The sequence below is a fragment of the Chinchilla lanigera genome, unplaced genomic scaffold, assembly GCF_000276665.1.
Source record: "Chinchilla lanigera isolate Chin_1 unplaced genomic scaffold, ChiLan1.0 scaffold00051, whole genome shotgun sequence".
NCBI classification, from domain to species: domain Eukaryota; kingdom Metazoa; phylum Chordata; class Mammalia; order Rodentia; family Chinchillidae; genus Chinchilla; species Chinchilla lanigera.
This window is the reverse complement of record NW_004955452.1, coordinates 11987173-12008553: the sequence shown is the minus strand read 5'-3', so window position 1 is coordinate 12008553 and position 21381 is coordinate 11987173. Positions and strand designations below refer to the sequence as shown.

The window sequence follows — 21381 nt, the reverse complement described above, 5'->3', positions numbered from 1 at the left end:
ATTTTTCCTGTGGTATTCTTAACCCCTGTTGGTGTTAATAAAGATGAAAAATCTACACCACCACTTATTGGATTAGATGAGGAGCACAGAGCATGATCTACTCAATTTTACACACTCTTCTTCACTCCCTTGCTGACTCATTAAGTCACTAATTCACTCATTCGCCTACCAATTAATTCACTCATATTCTTTCAGCTCATTCACTCTCACACATCTCAATAAATAGCTGCAGAGTTGCTGGGGTAGTGTGGCCACTTCTTTGATGGCCAGTGTTAAGCAGTGTTTGAGGGGTGGCTGGGTCTTAGGAACACATGTGAACGCCCCTGGATCTCTGGCTGTAAAAGGCCAGACTGGGACAGCACAAGGTCATAATCTGCCAGGCTTAGGCTCTTTGGCATTGACCTTTTGCTGCAAACTGATAATCAAATGATAGCATAATGTATCAATTAAAATGATGATAATACTTTATCAGTGGTAGCGAACCTATGGCACACATGTCACAGCTGGCTATTTGTTATCATCAGGAGCTTTAAAAGGTTCGCCATCACTGCTTTAAGTACATCATCTCTGGAGACCTAGAAGTGGATTCCTTCCCATGGTCATGCAACAGTGAGCCGCAGAGCCAGGTTTCAAGTCTGGGTTTGTTTGACTCCTCGGTCTATGTGTTTGATCTGTACTTGTGGTCTGGGATCTCCCTTGGCTGGGGCCAGCAGGAGAAAGAAATCAGGAAGAAGTTCTCCAGGAAATGTACAAGTGGAAGGGAAATAAAGTTCTACATCTCAGTGTTTAAAGGGATTCAGGTGAGTCCTTTCCCATTCAGGTTGGTCTGCATTCCAGATGTATCTAGTCAATTTATCTCCTGATCATAGGAGGTTCTGGGGCCAGCAGGTAGACGCACATACAGGAGACACAGACCATGGGTCCACTCAGGAGGGCAGAGGCTGTCCAGAGCACTCAGACCAATGGTCTAGTGGACAAGTGGACAGAAAATGGGACAGATGATCAAACACAAGAATAGGATCCTCGTGGTTAAGCACTGGAAAACCTGCTTACCTCTAGCAAGATAGAGAACAGATCTAGAACAAGACCAACTCTGGGGCGACAACCGCACAGCTTTATGTCACAGCCCTACCAGTTGAGAGTGGCCTGATCAGTCTGATCTCCTTACTCCCAACCACAATGGATATCTTTTGTCTTGTCTTTCTAGCACCTATCCCTTCTTTTGAACACATTCATTCTTTTGCGGAACTGTCCCCAAGCCAGTCATGGTATCCTCAATGGGACCATGGCCTTGGCTCTATGCATAGGCACATTCCCTAGCTAATCTAGTCAGAGACGCCCCCTGCCATATGCTTTCTAAATTAGAACCAAGGGCAAAGATCTTTGTATTCTCTCTGCTGATAAAGGTATTGAGGTGAATGAGGGGGCTAATATGGGTGAGCATATTTCCAGCCCCAAATAGTGACCATTTGCAATAGAATGAGACCAGGAGACAGAGGTAGGGACAGAGAGGGACTTGAGTTTTTCAGTTCCTTGTTCCAGGCATCCTTCAGGACAGCCACACAGCCTGATCTTCCTATGATTTGGCTATAGTAGCCAATAATTTGTTCTGTATTCTAAACTTATTTGATTTGGATTTCTGCCACTTAAAAGTAGAAGACATTATCCCAAAGGTGATGGAGGCAAGTAGTACAAGAAGACAGGAGCTCTTCTCTCCCCAACTTTTGGGTCTTTCTTATCCTCTTCCTTTACTTGGTCTGTTTCAGCATCACCGTACTGATGACTGGACCTCTGGCTTGCTATTTAGATTCTGTGCACAACACTGTCCTCCAAGGGCCCTTGTAGTACTACTGAGTGTGTTTGGGGCACGTGCTCCGCACCAGGCACCTTGCTGAGAGCAACTATGCATGTCATCTCACTTAACCACTTAATAATTTGCTCCATAAAGTATGTGCTGCTGCTTCATTATTAAACAGAGAAACTGAGGCCAAAAGCAAGTCCATTTTACTTATCCAAAGTGAGCCAGCTAATAAGTGTGGTGCTCAGACACGCCAAGCAGGTTCCTTCCAGGAGACTGGTCTGCACCCCACACTTCTTCTACTATAAATGTTGATCCCTTTTCCCGAGACTCTCTTGCTGCCTAGAGACATGACACGACCAAGAGAGTCAGCCGCTGTGTCCTGAAACCCGAGTGAGAGCTCTCTGAGCGCCACCGCACTGCCTGTCAGCCTCACAATAGCGCTGTGTAACTGCGGCTGCAGAGCATCACGCCACCTCTGCAAGGTCACGTGGTCAGAGCGGAGGAGGCAGGATCCGAACCCAGCTTTGTACATGACTCCTGGGAAGCCTACTGAACATCATGTGCATGAGGTGCTCGGCATACCACTCGGCAGTCAGCTGGGAGGCTTTGTCATTTGGTAGGGCTTTGGGGCTGCCTTCTGGAGACGATCGGAGCCTAGATGGTGCTCAGACCCAGGATGGCAGTTGAGTGGCAGGCAACCACCAGTGCAGGCGGCTCCCCGATAAGCCATCCGCAAACACTTCCTCTGCATGAGAAGTGTCATCCTGCTGTGATCCCTAGAGGCCTCTGCAAGGCAAGCGCTGCCACCCTTCCTGGCAAGGCAGGTTCCTTCTCTGAGTCATGCCTGCCAGAGACAGGAGGACAGTGGGCGAGGATGAGGATGCAGGAGCTGGCAGAGGCAGTGGTCTAGTGTACTGGCTACTCTGAGTACCTGCCCGGGCCCTGTTCTGTCACCAGAGTGAATGCAGGCTTTCTGGCTTCTCTTGGAAAACCTACTCTGGCTGTTCTGGGGGCTGCTTTGTCCCTGTGTCTTCTGAGGTAGGGTACAAGGCATTGATGCAATCCTACCCGTCTTCTTGGGTTTTTGGGGTTTTGATTTTTTGTTTTGTTTTGTTTTGTTTTTCCGGTACTGGGAATCGAATTCATGACCTTGCACTTGCCAGGCAGGTGCTGTGACACTGAGCTAAATCCCCAGCCCCTCCTACCCCTCTTCTAATAGTTAAACAAGGGAGGAAAGGAGTTCACATTTGTGAGGCACCTACTATGTGTCTGGTACCGTCCTTAACATATTACAAACAGGGGCACAGCTGTTTAGAGGAATCCTGAGCACAGGTGGAGAAACTGTGGCTCAGAGAAGTTCTGTCAGCTGTCTACATCCTCATGTCTAGTGAAGAATGGGCCCTAGATTCATGTGCAGAACTGTGTGGTTCTGAGACGCAGCCCTGAACTCTTAACCTTCTCACACCTGTCACCTTCGTATAGGGGAATAAGACAGGTGATGAGCCAGCCAGGTGGCATCTCCACCTGGGCAGAGGCCTGAGCCAGGTAGGAGAGAGGACCAGCAAGGTATGAGACTGCTGTGGTCCCCAGGCTCTGATGGCCTGCACCCTGCCCTGGCCACCCCTCACTGGGGAAGCTTGAACATCCTGGGGCCTGTGGGCTACCACCCTCAGCCACAGAAACTTGGGCTGGGGACAAGGTACAGCACACTCAAGGCCCCACAGCTGGTCAGACTCTCGGAGTCTGTCCCTGTGGAGTGGAGCAGAGTGTGGAGGTAGAGGATTACAGGTGCAGGACCTCATAGAAATATGATGGGCTGAGGTGGGGAGGCAGCAGAAATGACAGAGGTGATGCTGAGGCACCTTTCCCAAATCCCCCTGAGAAAGCCAGGGGCAAGGCCTCCTCTTCAAACCAAGCATTCAGCCCCTTTCTCTATCGAGTGACCTCAAATCAGGGCTTCAGGGACCTAACTTCCTCCTAGAACCCTCTCATTGGCCCAGCTTGGGTCACATGGCTACCCTGATCCAATCAGCTGAGGGTCCCATGAGGCATTTCACTGCCCTCTTTAGGGAACAGTGGGTGGAGGGAGGGAAACTAGTCTTCAGAGGAGTCTAGTGCTCAGAAAAAGGTAGCACTGATTCATTTGGAGATAGCAAATGGGAGAGTTAAGCAGCCTTGAAAGGTGGCTGGGGTCTACCACAAGCCGCCTGGTCGAGAGCTTAGCGCCCTTAGACCCAGCACCATCCTTAGACCCAGCCTTGTCTGTCACTTCAGCATCACAGGTGCATCCAGGCCACACAAGCAGAAGCCCCTACCATCAGCCCTGCCAGCTGAGCAGAGAAGAAAGTGGACAAGCAGCCCTCAGGGTCTTCTCATCGTGTCACCCCAGCATACAAGCAGTCACAGCCAAGTCACAGCCTCCGTGCTTTGTGGTCCAGATATATGTCCCCCAGAGAGCTGTGCTTCTGGAGGAAAAATAGTTACCTGATGTGGTTTGTGGGGGTTCCCCAGAGCTCTCAATTAGCTGAGCAGGAAAGGGCTCTGATAATGTGTTGAGTTTATTGGATTGCTTCTGGGAAAAAGGAACATTTGCCCACATTGATTACCAGAGCCCGCTGTTGTTGCACTTGGGGTAGGTCTGCATCTGAGGAGTCCCCCCAGGAAGAGGCCAGCGGCTGCTGAGTGAATAGGAAACATGGCGCCAGGCTCAGGGACTAGTGCAATGGGGAAGCACATCTTCCTGACGGGCGTGGGCAGTGCCCTGGGAAAGAACGTGCTTCCAACACGGCATCTCTGGCTCCCCCTACTGCCCACTGTTTCCCTCGCTGTCTGCCTCTTCCTCTACTTTGCCCACAGGTCCCTCTGCTTTCACCGGCTGCATCTCACTCACTCACACACCCAGTCAATCATTTCTTCTTCCACTGAGCAATATATATTGAGCCCTTTCTTTGTGTCAAACACTCTACAAGATACCGAGGAAGGAATGAGGAACAAGAAAGACAGCTGCAAAATAAAAGATAGATAATAAGAAGTAGGGAGATAGATCTTTCTCAAATGGGAACGGGATCAAGAGATGGAGGGGAGTGGAGGGACAAGGGATGAGAAAGGAAGTGAGATGTGTTATACACATGTATCGGCTCCACACAAGAAATATAAACATTATATACTGTAAACATGTGCTAATAATGATTAGTAAAATAAAAAAAGACAGCTGTCATGTGCAGGGCCTTTCAGTTCAGGGACAGGCCCTGAGTAAAGCCTGGTGAGACCAGCACACAGGGAGAGAAAGTGCAGGGAGCCCCGGGGTGCACAGGAGAAGCACACTAGACTTGCAGGGAAGTGCAGGTTTCCTGCAGGCAGTGCTACTGCACAAGGAGGAAGAGAAGGGATAGCTGGGGAAAGAGTTCAAGTAGATGCAGGCAGACAGAGGGAATCTGGTGTGGAGGTGAATTCCTGATTGTTGGAAGTATTCCAAACACACAGTGATTGTTGGGGTTCAAACATTAGCTGGACATTAGGCCTGGAACACTCTGAAGTCATTCTCAAACCTAAGATTTGAAGATTATCTGGTTCTCACTCTCCTGATTGCAGAAAAGACATAATTAGAGAAGATGCCCATCGCTGGAAGCAAGAACTGCAGTTCATTCATTTACTATTTGTGCATTCGTTCATTCATTCACTCATTCATTCACAAAGCATGTGTAATGAAAGTTCCCTGAACGCATCTCCACCGAAGTAGCTCCGTGAATGAGCCGGTGCTCCCATGGAGCCCCCGCTGCAGCAGCACCCCCTCTCCGCTGCTGTGCATTTCTGCTCCCTCCAGCTGAGCCTTACACTTTCTGAGAACCAGTTGGGTCTGTTGCCAACTCTCTCCGTGCCACTCATACTTGTTATTGTAATTATGTGATTTAAATTAAACATCACATAAACTGATGAAATATGTGTGTGAAAGGAAATACAGTTGCAGCTAGGGAAACTCAATTGAGTGCTTTGGAACAACTCCATGAAGGAGAATCTCTAAAAAAGAATTGCTTTCTAAGTATTAGGTGTCCCTGAAAGAGACACCTGCTCCCCACAGGATAAGTTCCATGGGGACAGTGAGGAGTGAACACATATCCCTAGTACCTGGCACACAGTAGGTGCTCAATAAATACTTGTTCCCCCCAGGTGACCTCTAGCAAAATTGGAAATGGTGAATGGAATTCTGGTTGTAATTTATAGAAGACAGACAGTGTGGCGAGCAAGCCCATGGTCAAAGGGAAGACCTTGGTCCTACATTAAACTATCTGGGAATTAAATGGAGGCTGAAATATTTTATGTTATAATGAAATGTTTAAGCTTGTATGTGTCCTTTTATGGTTCCCTACTGAGAAATTAAACTATAATTTACCAACTACATCATCTGTGAGCCTTCTATGATGGGAAGTCAGCAACTATTTTCTGTAAAGGGCCTGAAAATATTTTTGGCTTTGTGAGCTGTCATCTCTGGCACAACTCTTCAACTCTGCCATGCGACGTGAAAACAGCCACAGATGCCACGTGACGCATGCACGGCTGTGGCTGTGACCCGGTGAAACCTAACCTACAGTAACAGGCAGCAGGCCACGGTTCCCTAGCCCTGTTCTGTGTCCTGATGTGTCTGTGTGCCAGACACAGTGCAGTGTTGCTGGAGATACTGAGATTAAAAACAAAGCTGCTACCCCAGCTTGTGGAGAGCTTGCCTTCTGATGTGGAGATCTTTATGTCAGAAGATGATTTCAGTGTGATATGTTCAGGATAGTGAAGGCGTGTGTCCATGCTGCAAAAGGACGGGGAGATGGAGAGGTGGAAGACAGGGGACAATTGGCTAAGTTTATAGGATTGGTGATATTTTGCCAGGTGGGGCAACAGGAAAGGCAATTCCAGGTGAGGGAGCAGAATGTGCAAAGGCACGGAGGCTAATGTACTTGCTGTGTCCTGGAATGTGTAAGTCTTGTGTGTTGCTGAGACTCAAAGTGAGTGTCACTGGGGTGGGAGGACATTTGAAAGTTTAGACTTTATTCTGGAGCTTATTGTTTCCCCTTCACAGATGGATTTCCTACAGCACAGAGACTTGATCCAGACCTCCCCAATGTGTGAACAATGGTTGGGAGGTGAAGGGCAGGTCAAAAATCTGTCTCTGCAGGGCAGGTGAGAAGTGATGAGGTCATAAGTCGGCTACAACTGGACTTGGGGAGTAAAGAGAGGGGAAGCGAGGGTGATGTCTGGGTGGGTGATGGGAGCAGGATGAGGGAAAGCTTTGGTTTGTTCAGGGCATAGTGACCGGTCCCAAGGACAAATCGGGTAGCCAGAAGCGAAGTGAGTGGCTCAGGCCTTCAGAGATGTGGGCACCAAAGTGTGGACAGACGCTGCTGGGAAAGAGCCCTGGGGGGACCAAGGAGTCTCTTTTTAAAGATAAGTCCAGAGCTGGGAGACTCTAGCAGCTCCATTTCTCAATGGGCAGTATGTTCATTCCAGGCATTCCCCCAGTTTCTGGAAAATGTATAACATCAGGGGATTGCCCTGCAAAAACATCACGGGATTATCTTGACTTAGTATGAGTCCTAGGAATTTGGCTGATGGAAACATGATTATGAAAAGCATCTGTGATGATGTTACTGAGTGGCAAGGCTGAGTCAATAAAGGCGGCTTCAGGGATGAGGGGGAGACTAGGTAAGGAGTAGGACAGAAATCAGCCTCTAGTAAGAGCTTTGGTGCCCTTGCCTCACGACTGACCATGACAGTTGTCCTCCCCATCCCCTGTAACAGGTGGGAATGGAAGAGGGGTTGGCAGCGTGCACAGGATGGCAAGCATCTCCCATATTTCCCATTTTCCGAGGCCAGCCTTGAGGAGGGAGGGAAGGTTTCTGCTTGGTCCTAGGATGAAGAAAATCTTCAGCTCTCCCTCAGAGAGCTGGGAGATGCTCAGAGCTTGAGGAGTAGACATTGCTCCCCCTAGGTGCTCTGGGAGCTCAGAAGCCAGATTCTAATTACCAAGCAGGAGTGGAAGGGACTGAGACATCCTGCTGACTCCTAGAGATCACAGGCGTTGCAGGGGCTCCCTAGATCCTGGAGGCATGGGCAAAGTGGCCCCACGGCAAGCCCTGTGAGTGCCTCTACAAACTACGAACCTGTGAGTGGATCAGTGAAGGTTCCCCTGTGGCTGTCCGTGTTCAGGGATGCTGGGATTTCATCCACAGTCTCCTTCCCCTCAGCTTCCAATTAGGCAGCAATATCTTGAGAGACACTGTTGTCATCTAGTGGGGGTGGGGTGTCCCCCAGCACCCCGATGTCCTGACTGCTCCAGAAGCTTCTGAGAAGAAATGCCTTCCACAAAGCCTGCTCTGAGCTCTCCTATTACCAAGCTAAAGGCTTAGAGCTTTCTGCAAAAGAACTCAAAGCCACTTTTCCCATAATCAACTACGTCCATTAAAGGCAGTGATTTTTTTAATTCTCCCCAAGCCAGATTCCATTAATGAAGCCCCATTTAACAGAAGTCAATTTACCAAAAAGAAAAAAAAATTGAGAGTAATTGCTTAAACACATTTTATGTTGTACTGCAATAGCAATTTACTGGGCCAACTTGGAATTCCCCGGGCCCCCTACGGTGAAGTTAATGTGGACAGAAAGGTTTGAAGGGGAGACTCTCTCTCTCTGTTTCTCTCCTTTAATTATGATTCTAAGAGGAGCAAAATGAAAGAGGCTCCTGGAGGGGGAGGAGAAGCGGAGGGGACAGACACAGAATGGAATTCAGCTTAGGCCATTCTACGGCCTTCCTGAGTGCTCCCGTGTATGTGACAGTTATCGTGCAATGGCGGAGGACACGGGCGCTGAATGAGATGGCTTGAGTTTGAATCTCACCTTTGCCACTTGACAGCTGTGTACGCCTGAGCAAGTTTCCTTACCTTTTCATGCAGCCAGGTGATGCAAGTACAAAGGGAGGGAAACACAGAAGAGCAATGCGTGTTCCAGTGCACATAGCTCTTCTGTTTGCGGAGAAAATTGTGTGTGTGTGCGCATGCATGTGCATGTGCTTGTGTATGTTTATACCCGGAATGGAAAGGCAGCCAGGGGTCAGACCAAGAAGACTCCACTGAGGTGATGTTTGATCAAAGGCTTGGATGAAGGGACCAGACAGGCCAACTGGAAGTCTGAGAGAGTAGCCAGCATAGCAGGCAGAGGGAATGTCAAGCGCAAAGTCCCTGAGGCAGCAGCGGGGCCAGCAGAGTCCATTTAGCTGGACTATAAAGAATAGGAGGAGGAGGAGGCAGAGGAGGAGGAGGAGGCAGGAGAGGTGGAGGCAACTTGTGTTTTTTCTTTTTTCAGTGCTGGGATTCTACCCAAGGCCTTCACATCGAGCTACATTTTCAGCCTCTTTTTTAAATTGTTTTTAATTTTGAGACAGGATCTTGCTAAGTTACTAAGCTGCCTGGGCTGGCTCCAAATATGTGATCCTCCTGCCTCCGCCTCCCAGAGTACAAGGGTTCTAGGCATGGACCACTGTGCCAGGTACAGTTGGCTTTTTTAAGACCTTCTGAGTTGCCAATAAGGTCTTTTACTCTGATTCTTAGAGCCATCAAAGGTTCATTTTGGTTTGTTTTTAACTAGCTCTATTAAAGTATAATTTACATAAAATAAAATTGCCTATTGTAAACCTGCAGTTATCTGGAGCTTTGACAAGTGAGCACCTCCCATGTTGTTAAGATCCCATTTAAGGTATGGAACCATCCCCTCACCCCGCTGTACTCTTTCCCAGCTGGGCAGTCCTCGCCTTTACCATCTGCCTCCAGCTCTTGCAGCCACTGATCTGTTTTCTCTCACTAAGGAGGATCTCATGGAACATGCTCACAGTGTTCACTCACATCTCCTAGCATAATGCTTTTGAGAGTCATCCATGTCGTTGTCTGTGCTGATAGTCTTTGCCTTTATTGGAGGTGTTTTGGTTATTCGTTTGCAATACCGGGAATTGAACTTGCCACCAAATGGAGCCCAAGCCAGTTCCCCAAAGTGGAGCTAGGAAACAGACTCATTTCACCCAGGGGGTAGGACATTCATGACAGTAAAAGAATTTTCAAGAAGCCTCAGTGAGAGAAATAGAGGATTATTAGACAGAGTTTAAAGTACACACTCAAAAAGAGAGCACAGGCCCTTAAAAGGAGGGCTCCCTGTAGTCCAGAGCTAGGAATATTTGTGTGATTTGGAGAGTAGAAATCTGTGGGATTTGTGAATTTATGGAAAGTTCAGGCTTGATTTATAGGCGAAAAAGTCATGGCCAGACCATGGTGGAAAGATCACGGCTCATTTGACAGGTGAAAGGTAGCACACTTCATAAGAGAAAGACAGGAACCCAGTGCAATTTATTATATTATTTAAAGACGGATGCTCTAAGATGCTTTGGTAAGAACATTCTTTGAATGCTTCGAACCTGTTTCTCTACATTAAGGTCAGAGTTCTGCCCTTTAGCTTATCAGCTAAGCTAGTGTATGGATTTATAGTATCTTTAAGAGATTTGGGGTGGGATGGACCAGGAGGAAAAAGAAAACAAACAAACCTAAGGAGCACAAGCAAGCCTAGAAAATGCAGATAAGGATAACCTTGGGGAGCTTTGTGTCCTGAAGTTGCTGTCTTCCAAAAGTATAATTTTAAAATTATGATTTTCTTCATCTTTTTTCTAAATATCTTATTTCTCCTATCCTGCCTCAAACCCAGGGTGCTTGTGCTGAATTACATCCCTAGTCCTTTACTTATTTTTATTTTGAGAAGGATGTCTCTCGGTCACTAAATTGCCTAGGCTGGAACTCGACTTGTGATCCTTCTGCCTCAGCCTCCCAGGATGCTAGGGTTACAGGCATGTGCCACCATGCTCAGCTTGGTGGAGGGTTTTAAGCAAAGTGTGGCACCATCTCAGTGGCAGAATCTGATGAGGATCGTTTCATATAAAATTCCAATTTGTTGATGGGTTCCCAGTAAACTCAACTGCTCAGATGTGTGCCTGGACAGGCAAGGGGCAGAGCAGAATCCAAATGCATGGGCTACTCAGGCCCGAGGTTAAACCTTGGGAATGAACAAATAATTGCCAGGATTATTGGGACTGGGAAGGTATGGAAGAGAGGGGAGATGGCACTGCCTCCGAGGGCTTCTCTGGCTCTACCATGGAGGTTACAGCATCCCCTCCTGATCTCAGACGTAGAAAGGTAGCCCTGACCTCCAGTTCCAGTCTGGATCATTCCCCTCATCCTGCTCCTGAGACCCCAGCACCCTCCCCTCATTCCTTTTGCAGTAAAGAGCCTTTGGGTTCTGAATTATTCAGGTAAATTCTCCCTATTTCTACTTCCCTTATGTAAAGAGCCTCTAAGCTTTGTCACTGAGATAGAATTGAATTTGGACTGGGGGCGGGGAGGGAAGCCCACAGTGCCATTTGTGACTCCTTAGAAAACTTAAATGACTCACCCTATAATAAACTATTTTAAATGGGATCTGGTGAAATACAGTAATTGGTTTCTATAATAGTTCCTACCCTAGCAATATGGGTTATATTCCTAGAGTTTGGTGTGTGTCAGCATTTCCATTATAGTAACAATTCAGTTTTGCAGGGAGTGAAGCTCCTTGGTTAAGTCTTCTGTTAAATATGTATTTAGGAAGTCCCACTATACTGGATCTCCTCTGTCTGTCCCTCCAAATCCTCTCTGTCTCTCTCACCTTTTCCCTGCTCCATTCTTGGGGCAACTAACCTATGGAGAAACATCAGTCTTCCCCTCTTTCCCCTGCCTTTCAATCGGGCTAGATCAGCAGGAGCATCAACAGGAGACTGGAGGGGGAAAGAGTGAGTTCTGGGTATTCATACCTTGCTCTTTCCTGACAGAGTCTTCACAAACCATCTGTAGCCCTACTGAAGATCTGAGTCTAGATAGTGGCTTTTGCCATGAAGCACTGTGTTAAGGGCCATTTCTTTTCTGTGCTCAGGAGCAGGAGAAGGAGTGGTAATGAGCTCCCTGTTACTGTTTCCAAATCAGTGGTCCTGTCCAGGTTCTTGATGTCCTGAACAAAGAACTGAGCAGGACACTCAAAAGGAGCAGCAAGATCAAGGATTTATTGAAAACTGAAAGTACACTCCACAGGGTAGGCGTGTGCTTGGTGGTGAGGGTTTTAAGCATTAGTGTTTAGAGTAGGATTGAAGGTTGGTGTGAGGTTTGGTCTCTGCCACTGGGTAGCTTGGCTGTACCCCTCCCTCAGGTGGGGCAGCTTTTGACCTTTTATGCCCTTTGAAGGAATTGTCACAATGCTCACAGGAGGAGGGAGGGTCAAAACAGGGTTGCTAATGACATGGCAATTAAGGTCTACTTTGGCCAAAGCATTGCTGTAGACCGCTGGGCCATGGAGGAGACACACTAGGAGACATAAGTATATGTATATAAACTAGGTTATCTGGTTACTTTGCTACATTGTATTTGGATCCAGATCTCCTGGTCCTGGGCTACTGTTTACTTCATAAGGTGAATGTTGCCCAGAAGCAAGCTCCAAAGCAGGCCCTTCCTGCCACTGCCTTGGCTAGCTCCTGCCTCATTACCAGCCCCAGGGTGCCACCTGCCTCCCCCACCGTCTCCTTGCCTTTGTAAAGGGTAATTTGTCAAACTCCCGCAGTTGCCCTCTTGTGACTACACCACCCGCCTGCTGCTGGAGCCCTTGTCAATCTGCCTGGTACCAAGTCTGCGATTGGGTGCTATGAACTAACATGAAAAATAAAACAGCAGCCAGCATTACCAAGGGCTTGCTCTTGTCAGAGACTGTGCTAGGTTCACTTCTGTGTATTAGCTCATTAAATCTGTGAAACTTTTTGAGGGAGAGGTTACGATTGTTCCCATTTTATTGATAAGGTCACTGAGTCTCAGAAGGATTAGGTGATCTTTCTTAAGGGGACACAGCCAATCCCTCTAAGACCTGATCATCTTGACCACAGGGCCATATTGTGCCCCTTGAGGAAGTGTCTCAGAGAAACACATGCCTGGAGAACTGTATTATAATGGGGATGAAGTGTTGTACCTCCCAGAGGAGGGGAAGGAAGGTTACATTCAAGATGTTGATATGTGCCTGACTCCAAGCTGGGTTCTATGCCCAGTTTTCTCTTTTGCTGCCGGGGACCCTTCAGACTGGAGTCATTCTTATCCTTAGAAAGGTTGAGTAGCGTCCAAGGCCTCACTGATGAAGGCCAGATCTGAACCGAGATCTGTAAGGCTTCAAAGCCAAAAAAGGTAGAAAAGCTCTCCTGGCATATGACATTCCAGGAACTCCTGGAATCCCCTAAAGTGACAGAAAGCTGTGGCAGAAGGGACTACAGGTAGGTATATTCGAGGCACATAAGGCAAAGGCCTTAAGAAAGGGAAAGTGTGGAATGCTTGGGGGATGCAAGTGGAGGTGCTAACGCTCTGCTTTGCTCCTCTGCTGCCCCGGAAGCCACTCTCCCCATGTCTGCATCTCAGGGATCTCATAATGGGATGAGGCCCCGAAGAAGCCAGCTGGAGCTGCACAGGCCCCAGGCTGCTGGAGGGCTCCAGGCTAGCCCAGCTCTGTCCTCTCTGCTAGGGCTGGGCTGGGGCTGAGCCTGCCTAGGGAGCGGGGAGACTCTTGAAGGACCAGGCCACCTCCTAGCTCTGCTCCCTGACCCGCTGTGTCCTGTCCCCACAGGTTCACTGGAGCCAGCCTCCCGGCCCCTGTCATCAGCAGCAAGAACTGGCTGCGGCTGCACTTCACATCGGACGGCAACCACCGGCAGCGCGGCTTCAGTGCTCAGTACCAAGGTAGGCAGCACCTGGACATCAGCAGTCCTCCGTAGGTGGCAAAGACAGCACTGTATCCTGTGTGGCTTTAGCACATCCCTCCCTCTCCATCTGTTCCTGTCTGTAGGCCCAACCCTCTGCTTCTCTGCATCTCTGCATCTGTCCTGTGGTCCTTTATCCCAGGGAGTAACATTCCTGGGTCGGTAGCCCCTGTCCCTGTGTGGGCCAAGCTGATCTTACTAGTGAATATGCCCAGATGCCTTCCTGGAGCAGCACACAATGCTAAGCACTGCACATGAATCATCTAATATAACCTTCCCCATTAGCTGCACTGCCAGCTGCATGCTGTCCCCATCCCTATCATAGGGACAAGGAAGCTGATGCTCAGAGAAGTCACATTCCCAAGGCCGCCTGACCTGCTGCCTTTGAGCCAGAGCCACCCTCTTGCCCACCAGAGTATAGCTGTTCTCCGTGCACAGTGGAGGTGCAGCCCACACTCCCACCTGTTTTCGTTTTACCTAGAACACAGCTGTACTGCAAACACAGACAAAATCACTTTAGGGAGCACTGGGGCTGTGCGCTCCAGTCTGGGAAGAGCAATCTAGTGGCAAGAGATCAGACCAGGAGTGGCAGGTGGACATTGCACGTAAGCACATTTCTGCCCCAATAATGAAGAATTTCCTAGCCCCTAGAGCCACCCACACAAGAAGCAGGTTAATCCAGAAAAGGGGGTGGGGCGGGCTCTGCGGCTGGAGGAGCGCCAACACGCCAGGGGACGCACACGAGAGGGGAGGGCTTCCTTCTCAAGCTGGAGTTTATTCAGAATGCTCAAAATTTATAAACACCGAGGGCTGGCCTTCTAATGTGCTCATTAAGCCTGTAACGGTTACTAATCACAAACTGCTGTTGGTTTTAGTCGATCTGACAATGCACTTATATTGTGTACCTATTAAGGATAAGGCTCTCTATGAAGCGCTGGGGCTGCAAGGCCAAGAGCCTCCTGGCCCGCCCAGAGCCCCCTCCTCAAGGTCCCAGGTGCCAGGCTCTTCAGCTATAAACTGGAATAAAAGCTGCACTGGAGGCAGAAGCCTTATCCTTAGGGTCTGAGTCTTCTGTGAGTTGCCTCGGTCACTCCGGGCATAGAATAACAGGTCACCTTTGAAATATCTACAAAGTAAACAAGAAACCCCCAGGTCAGAGGAGCTTTCTTAGAGATGTTTTGTCACTGCTGAGGCTGGGGCCTTTGTTTTGGAGGTACCTTTCTGCACCTGTCTATTGTGTTTTCCCAGATAGAAAAGCAGAGCTAAATGTTATAATGATGCTTTTCCAGTTAAATAAGTGCTGGGTGTTTCTCACATTTCGAGTACCCGAGGAGCCATTTGTTGTTGTAATAAGTTAAAGTTTGATACCAGGCAAGAGCAACAAGAAAATAGACTAGGCAGTCTCAGGATCACACACTGATTGCATACCTACTGTGTGCCAGGCCCTGTACATGCTTTGTTGCATACATTTCTCCTTAAAGCACAGGGACGTATGTGGTTTCATTTGAGTTTTCCAGCTGAGGTTCAGACAGGTGTGTAAATAGCCCAAGATCACACAGTCCATCAAGAGTGACACTTGAATTCATTCACAGTCCTATGAATTTTTCTAAAAACTCACAGTGTCTGGCTGGGTGTGGTGGTGCACACCTGTAATCCCAGCACTCAGCAGGCTGAGGCAGGAGGATTGTTGGGAGTTTGAGACCAGCCTAGGCTACAAAGTGAGCTCAAGGCCAACCTGAACTGCATAGCATGACCTTGTCACAAAAAGACAAAAATAAATAAATAAATATAAAAAATAAAAACTCACAGTGTCTTTTCTTATGGTGCTACTTTCCTTATGATTTTCCTTTCCTGTTTGACTCATACACACACACACACACACACACACACACACACACACACACCCCTACACACAGGCAACTAAAGGGAAAATGTCACCAAAAGATATTTACTTTTACTAAATGTGATATAGCTTGAAATTTTCTTTTCCATTTTTAAATGTTGAATGTAACCTTTAAATTAATTTCAAAACTCTGTAGCAGGGAACAACTCACAGTCTGAAAAACCTCATTTGTTCTTGGGCTTCTTGAAAACAGATCCTGCCTGCCCTAACCTATCCCTGGACAGGGTTTGCATATCCCTGTATACCTCTGTCTAAGGTGACTGCTGAGATTGTGGACAGGTGGCATTTTGGTCCTCACTCCATCCTAGCTGTGGTTGCAGACAGTAGGTTTATTGTTGGCCCTATTTTACAGGTGAGGAGAGAGAGCTGTAGAGAACATACATATCCTGCTCAGAGTCTCATTAACAGTAGAGTGGGGCCCGACTTCAGTAGTCTGAAGCCCAGTGGTGTTAATCTGGATCTGCAGTGCTTCATGACTGTGACCACATTAATCTGTGGTTCTCCCCTGGGACCTGTTTCTACTGTTTTCCAGATGGAAGGTATATGGTGCAAGAACATAAAACGATCGTTCAGTGACTGAGTTGGTGGCTCCATAAAGAGGTTTCTCAGCTTCAGCACTATTGACATCATGAGCTGATGACTTCTTGGTTTCGGCTAAAGAGGGTTTAGTTAAGGAACAATTTACAGAAGTGAGGGTGGAGTTAATGGAATCCACAAGGATGGTAAGGTTCACACCCAGGGACCTTTTCCATCACTCAGATGTAAGGGTTCAGCTGATAAGTAGCAATACCTGAAGCCATGGAAGAGAAGCCTGTCGGCAAACCTGAAATGCTACTGCCCACCCATAGCATAGGAGGAATGGCCATGGGATCAGTGACCCGACCCCTCTCTCCTCCAACCAACCTGTGTGGTTCCCACCTGCCAACCCAACAGGAAGCCAGCAGCAGGGAGCCGAGGTCCTGCTCTGCCTGCCCTGCACCTTGCAAGGCTGGATGGCATTACCAGTGGGCCCCCTTGCTTGCAGGAGGTCTGCAGAGGTCAGCCCTCTGGGGCACAGAGCAAGGCAAAGAAATCTGAAGACTGGGTCCTGAGCCTTGAGGAACCAGTCTCCAGTGGAGAATCATCATTGGCAAGGGCTTAGTTTCACCCATGCTCAGCTTTAGAACATTAGAGACTCAAGTGATTTATGGCCCTGCAGAGCTAATAATTACCAACTCTAATTATACTGATGGATAATTTTTCTCAGAGAAACAAAAACTAAATTAAAATTAAAAAGATAGATAAATAACCCACGACATGACACATTCCATCCTTGTCTTAGTCCAATCAGAATTTAGGGGGTTCGTGTCCAGACAGTTTTGATGAATACTCGGAGAACAGGAAGGTCTGAGTGCTACTTGGGATGTAGCACTTGGCTGTCGGGTGGTGGCCAATGTATTGCATTTCACAAACATTCTCTGTGTGACATTATGATGTGACTGTAGAAAGGCGAACACAACACAGCCCACCTCTGCTGTCAAGAACAGGCTAAAGGAGGGGGGCCCACACATTGAGCTGTAACTTCCATATGGCCTAAGAGCTGTCTTAGAGGTCTGATTAAAAGGTCTAGGGCTGGAGATGAAGGTCCAATTAGTAGCAAAAGAGACTGAGGAAAAGCCATAAAGGAATAAGAGAAAGAGGCAGGGACTTAAAGGAGGGTCTCAAAAAGATGCCAGACAGATAGCTAGACAAAGCATCCAGCTAGGGTAAAAAGACAAGAGAACCTAACACGAAGTCTACAGAACCACAAATCTATATTGCGTGTGGATTGCAGCCCAAATCCAGTATTCCACTTGTTTTTGAAAAGCCCTTGTGCTGAAAATGAGTCTCACATTTTAAAACAGTTTAAGGAAGAAAAAAAAGAAAAGAAGAATAGTGTTTCATGACATGTGAAAATTGTATGAAATTGAAATTTCAGTGTCCATAAGTAAAAGACATTAGAAAACAGCTAGGTACCTTCATTTCCCCTTTGTCTCTGGCTGCTTTAACACTATCAGGGCAGAGCTGAGCAGTTTGTGACTGGAGTGGTAAGCACAGGCCTAATGTATTTATTGCCAGCCTCTGTACAAAGTTTGCCAACATGTGGGCCTGTCTGCCATCCATAGCAGAGCTAAGCAGGGAGCAGAGCCAGTGAGGTAGAGATCAAGTACTGAAAAGCTCAGCAAAATTGGACTTCTGCCATAGATCACAGATGAGAGGAGGACAGACATTAGGAATCAGAGACGAGACATGATCACATTTCCATTTAAGAAGGTCTTTGCTCTGGGATTAACACAGGAAGGATGTCTAAGAATCTCTGAGCATTGTTATGGCTTATATCTGGATGTTCTCCAAAGCCTCATACAGTCATGGGTGGGGCTTTTTGGAGGTGGTTGGATCTATAATGTGTGACTCTGGGATTAAGGATGTGATCTTGGGTAAAAAGACAAAACAACCTAATACTGCTAAGTCTATAGAACCAGAAATGTATATGTGCATGTGCATTGCCACCCAAATCAAGTGATTGATTATGGTATGATGCTAGGATTAAGGATGCTTCACCCTGTGTGTGAGTGCTACCCACCCCAGGTGGGTAGTTCTGATAGACTACAAGAGACCAAAGGAGGGCTGCAGTTGTCCCTGCCTGTCACTAGCCGCTTGCTGCTTTTGCTGCCTTCTGCCTGCCATGAACTGTTTCTCTTCTGTGATGCCTTTTTACCATGCCACCCTGTCTTGAGCCAGCTAATTATGGACTGAAATCTCTACAAACTTAGAGCCAAAGTAAATCTTCTCTTCTTTAATTTTGGGTGTCATATTATTTGTCTCAGCAATGAGATAAGTAACCCACAGAAACATACAGTGATAAGGGCCAGAGTTTAGACAAAAGGAGTAAAGTTATGGAGGAAGAGACAGAGTAGGAGAGAGCTCTCCAGGGTGAACCATACTGGGCTCGTGACTGATTGTATTTGGTAAGTGTGGGAGGGGATGAAGTGAAAGAGATGAAGGAATCACGATGAATCTTAGGTTTCTATCTTGAGTAAATGGATGAAAAGTGACACTGCTAACCAAGATGGCTTGGGGCAGAGACAGAGACAGAGACAAATAGTAAATGAATTGTGCTTGAGATATTGATTCTTGGTTAGTATTGGGATATCAGGTTTGGGGGACTAGCTAGTAGTCAGTTGGCTATTCTGTGGGTCCGCAGCTTAGGGTTACGGAGGGAGATATGAAAGTTTCAAGCCAATGTAGAATCCGAGATCATCATTTTCCTCCCCATATGTGTAACATGACAGGAAGGAACCAAAAGAGTGGTTCTCTGGAGACCAAAGGGGACTCCCAGCAGGTGCTTTGATAGGGAATGAGAGGGTGGTATACTGGCAGAGCAGCCCCTCTTGGATCTATTCTGTGTGGTGTTTACCCAAAAGTTTGTTAAAAGGTTCTTTGAGGAAACCTTTAAGGTCTGAAGGAAACTTTTAGGTTCCTTCCAATGCTGAAAGACCCACTAAAGTTGTGTCATCAAGCCCTTGCCTCCATTGAGGAATCTTTCCAGTTCTTTTCAGAGTGTTAATTGCTTTCTTTTCCCCAAGTCTACAAGGAATGATGCTAAGAAGAGCCTTTCTTAAATGCACCCAATGGCTGATAATCATAGTTCTTGAGGGGTTCCCCTGGCATGGAAGACAGGAAAGCCCCTATGACTGCTACGACCCTCCTCACCTGTAGACAAGGAATATTATTAACCCCAAAAGCTATTAGACATTAAAAGAGGTCCTGGGAAATACCAGGCATATGGTAGGTGGTCAGGAAAGAAAACCCTGACCACCATTATTCTGTATGGTGAAACTTTGTGCAGTGAGGGAAGTGGACCTGGCTGAGTTGACTCTTGCTCTGAGCTTTTGCCTCACTCACCTGAAAATCATGTCGGGCACCTGACACTCCCTGCCCAAACACCAGCCTGGCCCTGCTGTCCCTCTCACTGCCTCTCTTGCTAAGTCAACCCTGGTGACCAAGATATGCAAGGGAATCCTCAGTGAAAACCATCAACAATTCTGCCTTCCAGATCCCTTGTGCTGGGCCTCAATGGTTCGCAGAACAGACTTAGCCATTTGAGAAGAGTTTGCATTTACTGAGGTGCTTGAGGCCTGCTGTAACACCAAGCAGGAGCTTCTGTTTTCCATGTGAGCATGCTGCTTTCTTGCTTATGGCTAACATGCAGACTCAGGCCAGAAAAGTGCCTCAGGCATCCCACAGCCGAAGCCTTGGCTCCTTTGTCCTACTGTAGTTAGCCTGCTGAGCTGCTGAACTGTTTCCAACCTCGTTTCCAGGCTCCAAATCTCCATGGGCCTCTGTGTAAACTACAGGGTTGTTGATGTCCGACTCAGGAGCCTGTGGCCAGGTAGCCACAAAGCTAGGCTTCGGTTAAGCGTAAGCTTGTTACTAACACATAAACAAAAATGCAGTACGTCTCACCGCACCAGGTTTCATGTGTAACCCATCGTTTTGCCAAGAAATGATTTGAAGCCATATATTCTTCTATCAGTTGGCCATTCATCCATTCAGTCATCAAACTAGGAAACTAGCATATTAGGAAACTTATATGCTCCTTGCTGTGCGTCAGTTCCAGGATGCTGACATTTGAGCTCATGGGGCAATAGCTAAATGAAGACATGGCATCTCAGTGTAAGTAAAGATTCAGCAAAGGTCTGAATGAAATCATGAGAGGGTAGTGACTTGCACATGAAAGGTGGAGAGAGCCACAGAGAGATGGCAACCTTTTCATGAGGCCCTGGCTACAGATGAGGAAGAAGTAACCTGGTAAAGAATAGGAGGAAGGCATCCAGGTAGATAGAACGGCGTTATCCAGTAGCTGAGAGCTGTAGAGATTCCCTTAAACAGCTTTCCTATTACCATTTTGTCCAGCTGAATTATCTGAGATTGTTAATGAAGGCCGCCCCAATCCAGTAATAACGGCAAGGTAGTATTCCAGGAATTAGAACATGCCACTCCCCAACCCTGCCCCCGCCCCACCATGACTTTCTTCTTTAGGAATTCCTGTGGCTACAAGATCTACTGTAATTAACAGAGAAGCCACACCAGTGGCATCCAACATGCACTTCTTATCACCTTTGACAGGGCAATGATTTTTCTGCCATATTAAAAAACATCACCAAGCATAATGCATAGCTAGCTTCTGAGAAGCTTCACATAATTTTCTTAACTATCAGTGATTCTTCAACACCTGCACTCATAGCAATGGCTATTACCAGAATTGGTGGTGGTGTTCAATTATGTCTATACCAGTCATTTGCTCTTCATTAGCTGAAAGAGTGCATCTTTCAGCTAATGGAAGAGTGCGCCAAGGTACCTACATGATAGCATTTTCTCAATAGCAAATCCTGTGGCATTCAGTATATCGGTGACTATTTCTTTTCATTTCCTTCCATGTCACTTAGCCCATCAATCCTCAGCAGAGCTATTGCGTCTGAAGGTTTGCCAGATGTTCATTTAGTCTTCCTTTTCCATCAACACTAGTAGTAACTACTCAATGATTTCTTGCATATGTCTCTCAGTTTGAATCTTGTCACCTTTTTCCCTGCAAGAACATGACATCATTTTGATCACAGTAATCAACTTTTCCTGAGTGCATCAGGATTCAGGGCCAAGCTCTCTTTTCCAAAAACCCTGTACCATTGATAACAACAGTTTTGTCGGTTCTTTCTATGCTACTAAAACCTGGAGGTTTTGTTTGATTTTGGTTTTGGTTTTGGTTTTGGTTTGTGTTTTGAGGCAACGTCTCCCTATGTAGTTCGGGCTGGCCTTGAACTCGTG

General features: G+C 47.2%; 1 protein-coding gene across 5 annotated transcripts in view; it reads left to right on the top strand.

Moving 5' to 3' along the window:
• The window catches only part of Csmd2 (CUB and Sushi multiple domains 2), a 579269-nt gene that overhangs the window by 265897 nt on the left and 291991 nt on the right, over nt 1-21381 (top strand). For all 5 annotated transcript variants that reach the window (XM_013519720.1, XM_005395117.2, XM_013519719.1 and 2 more), the window contains exon 6: nt 13502-13614. In XM_013519720.1, the coding sequence (XP_013375174.1) occupies nt 13502-13614 (113 nt within the window). The remainder of the gene's footprint in view (nt 1-13501; nt 13615-21381) is intronic.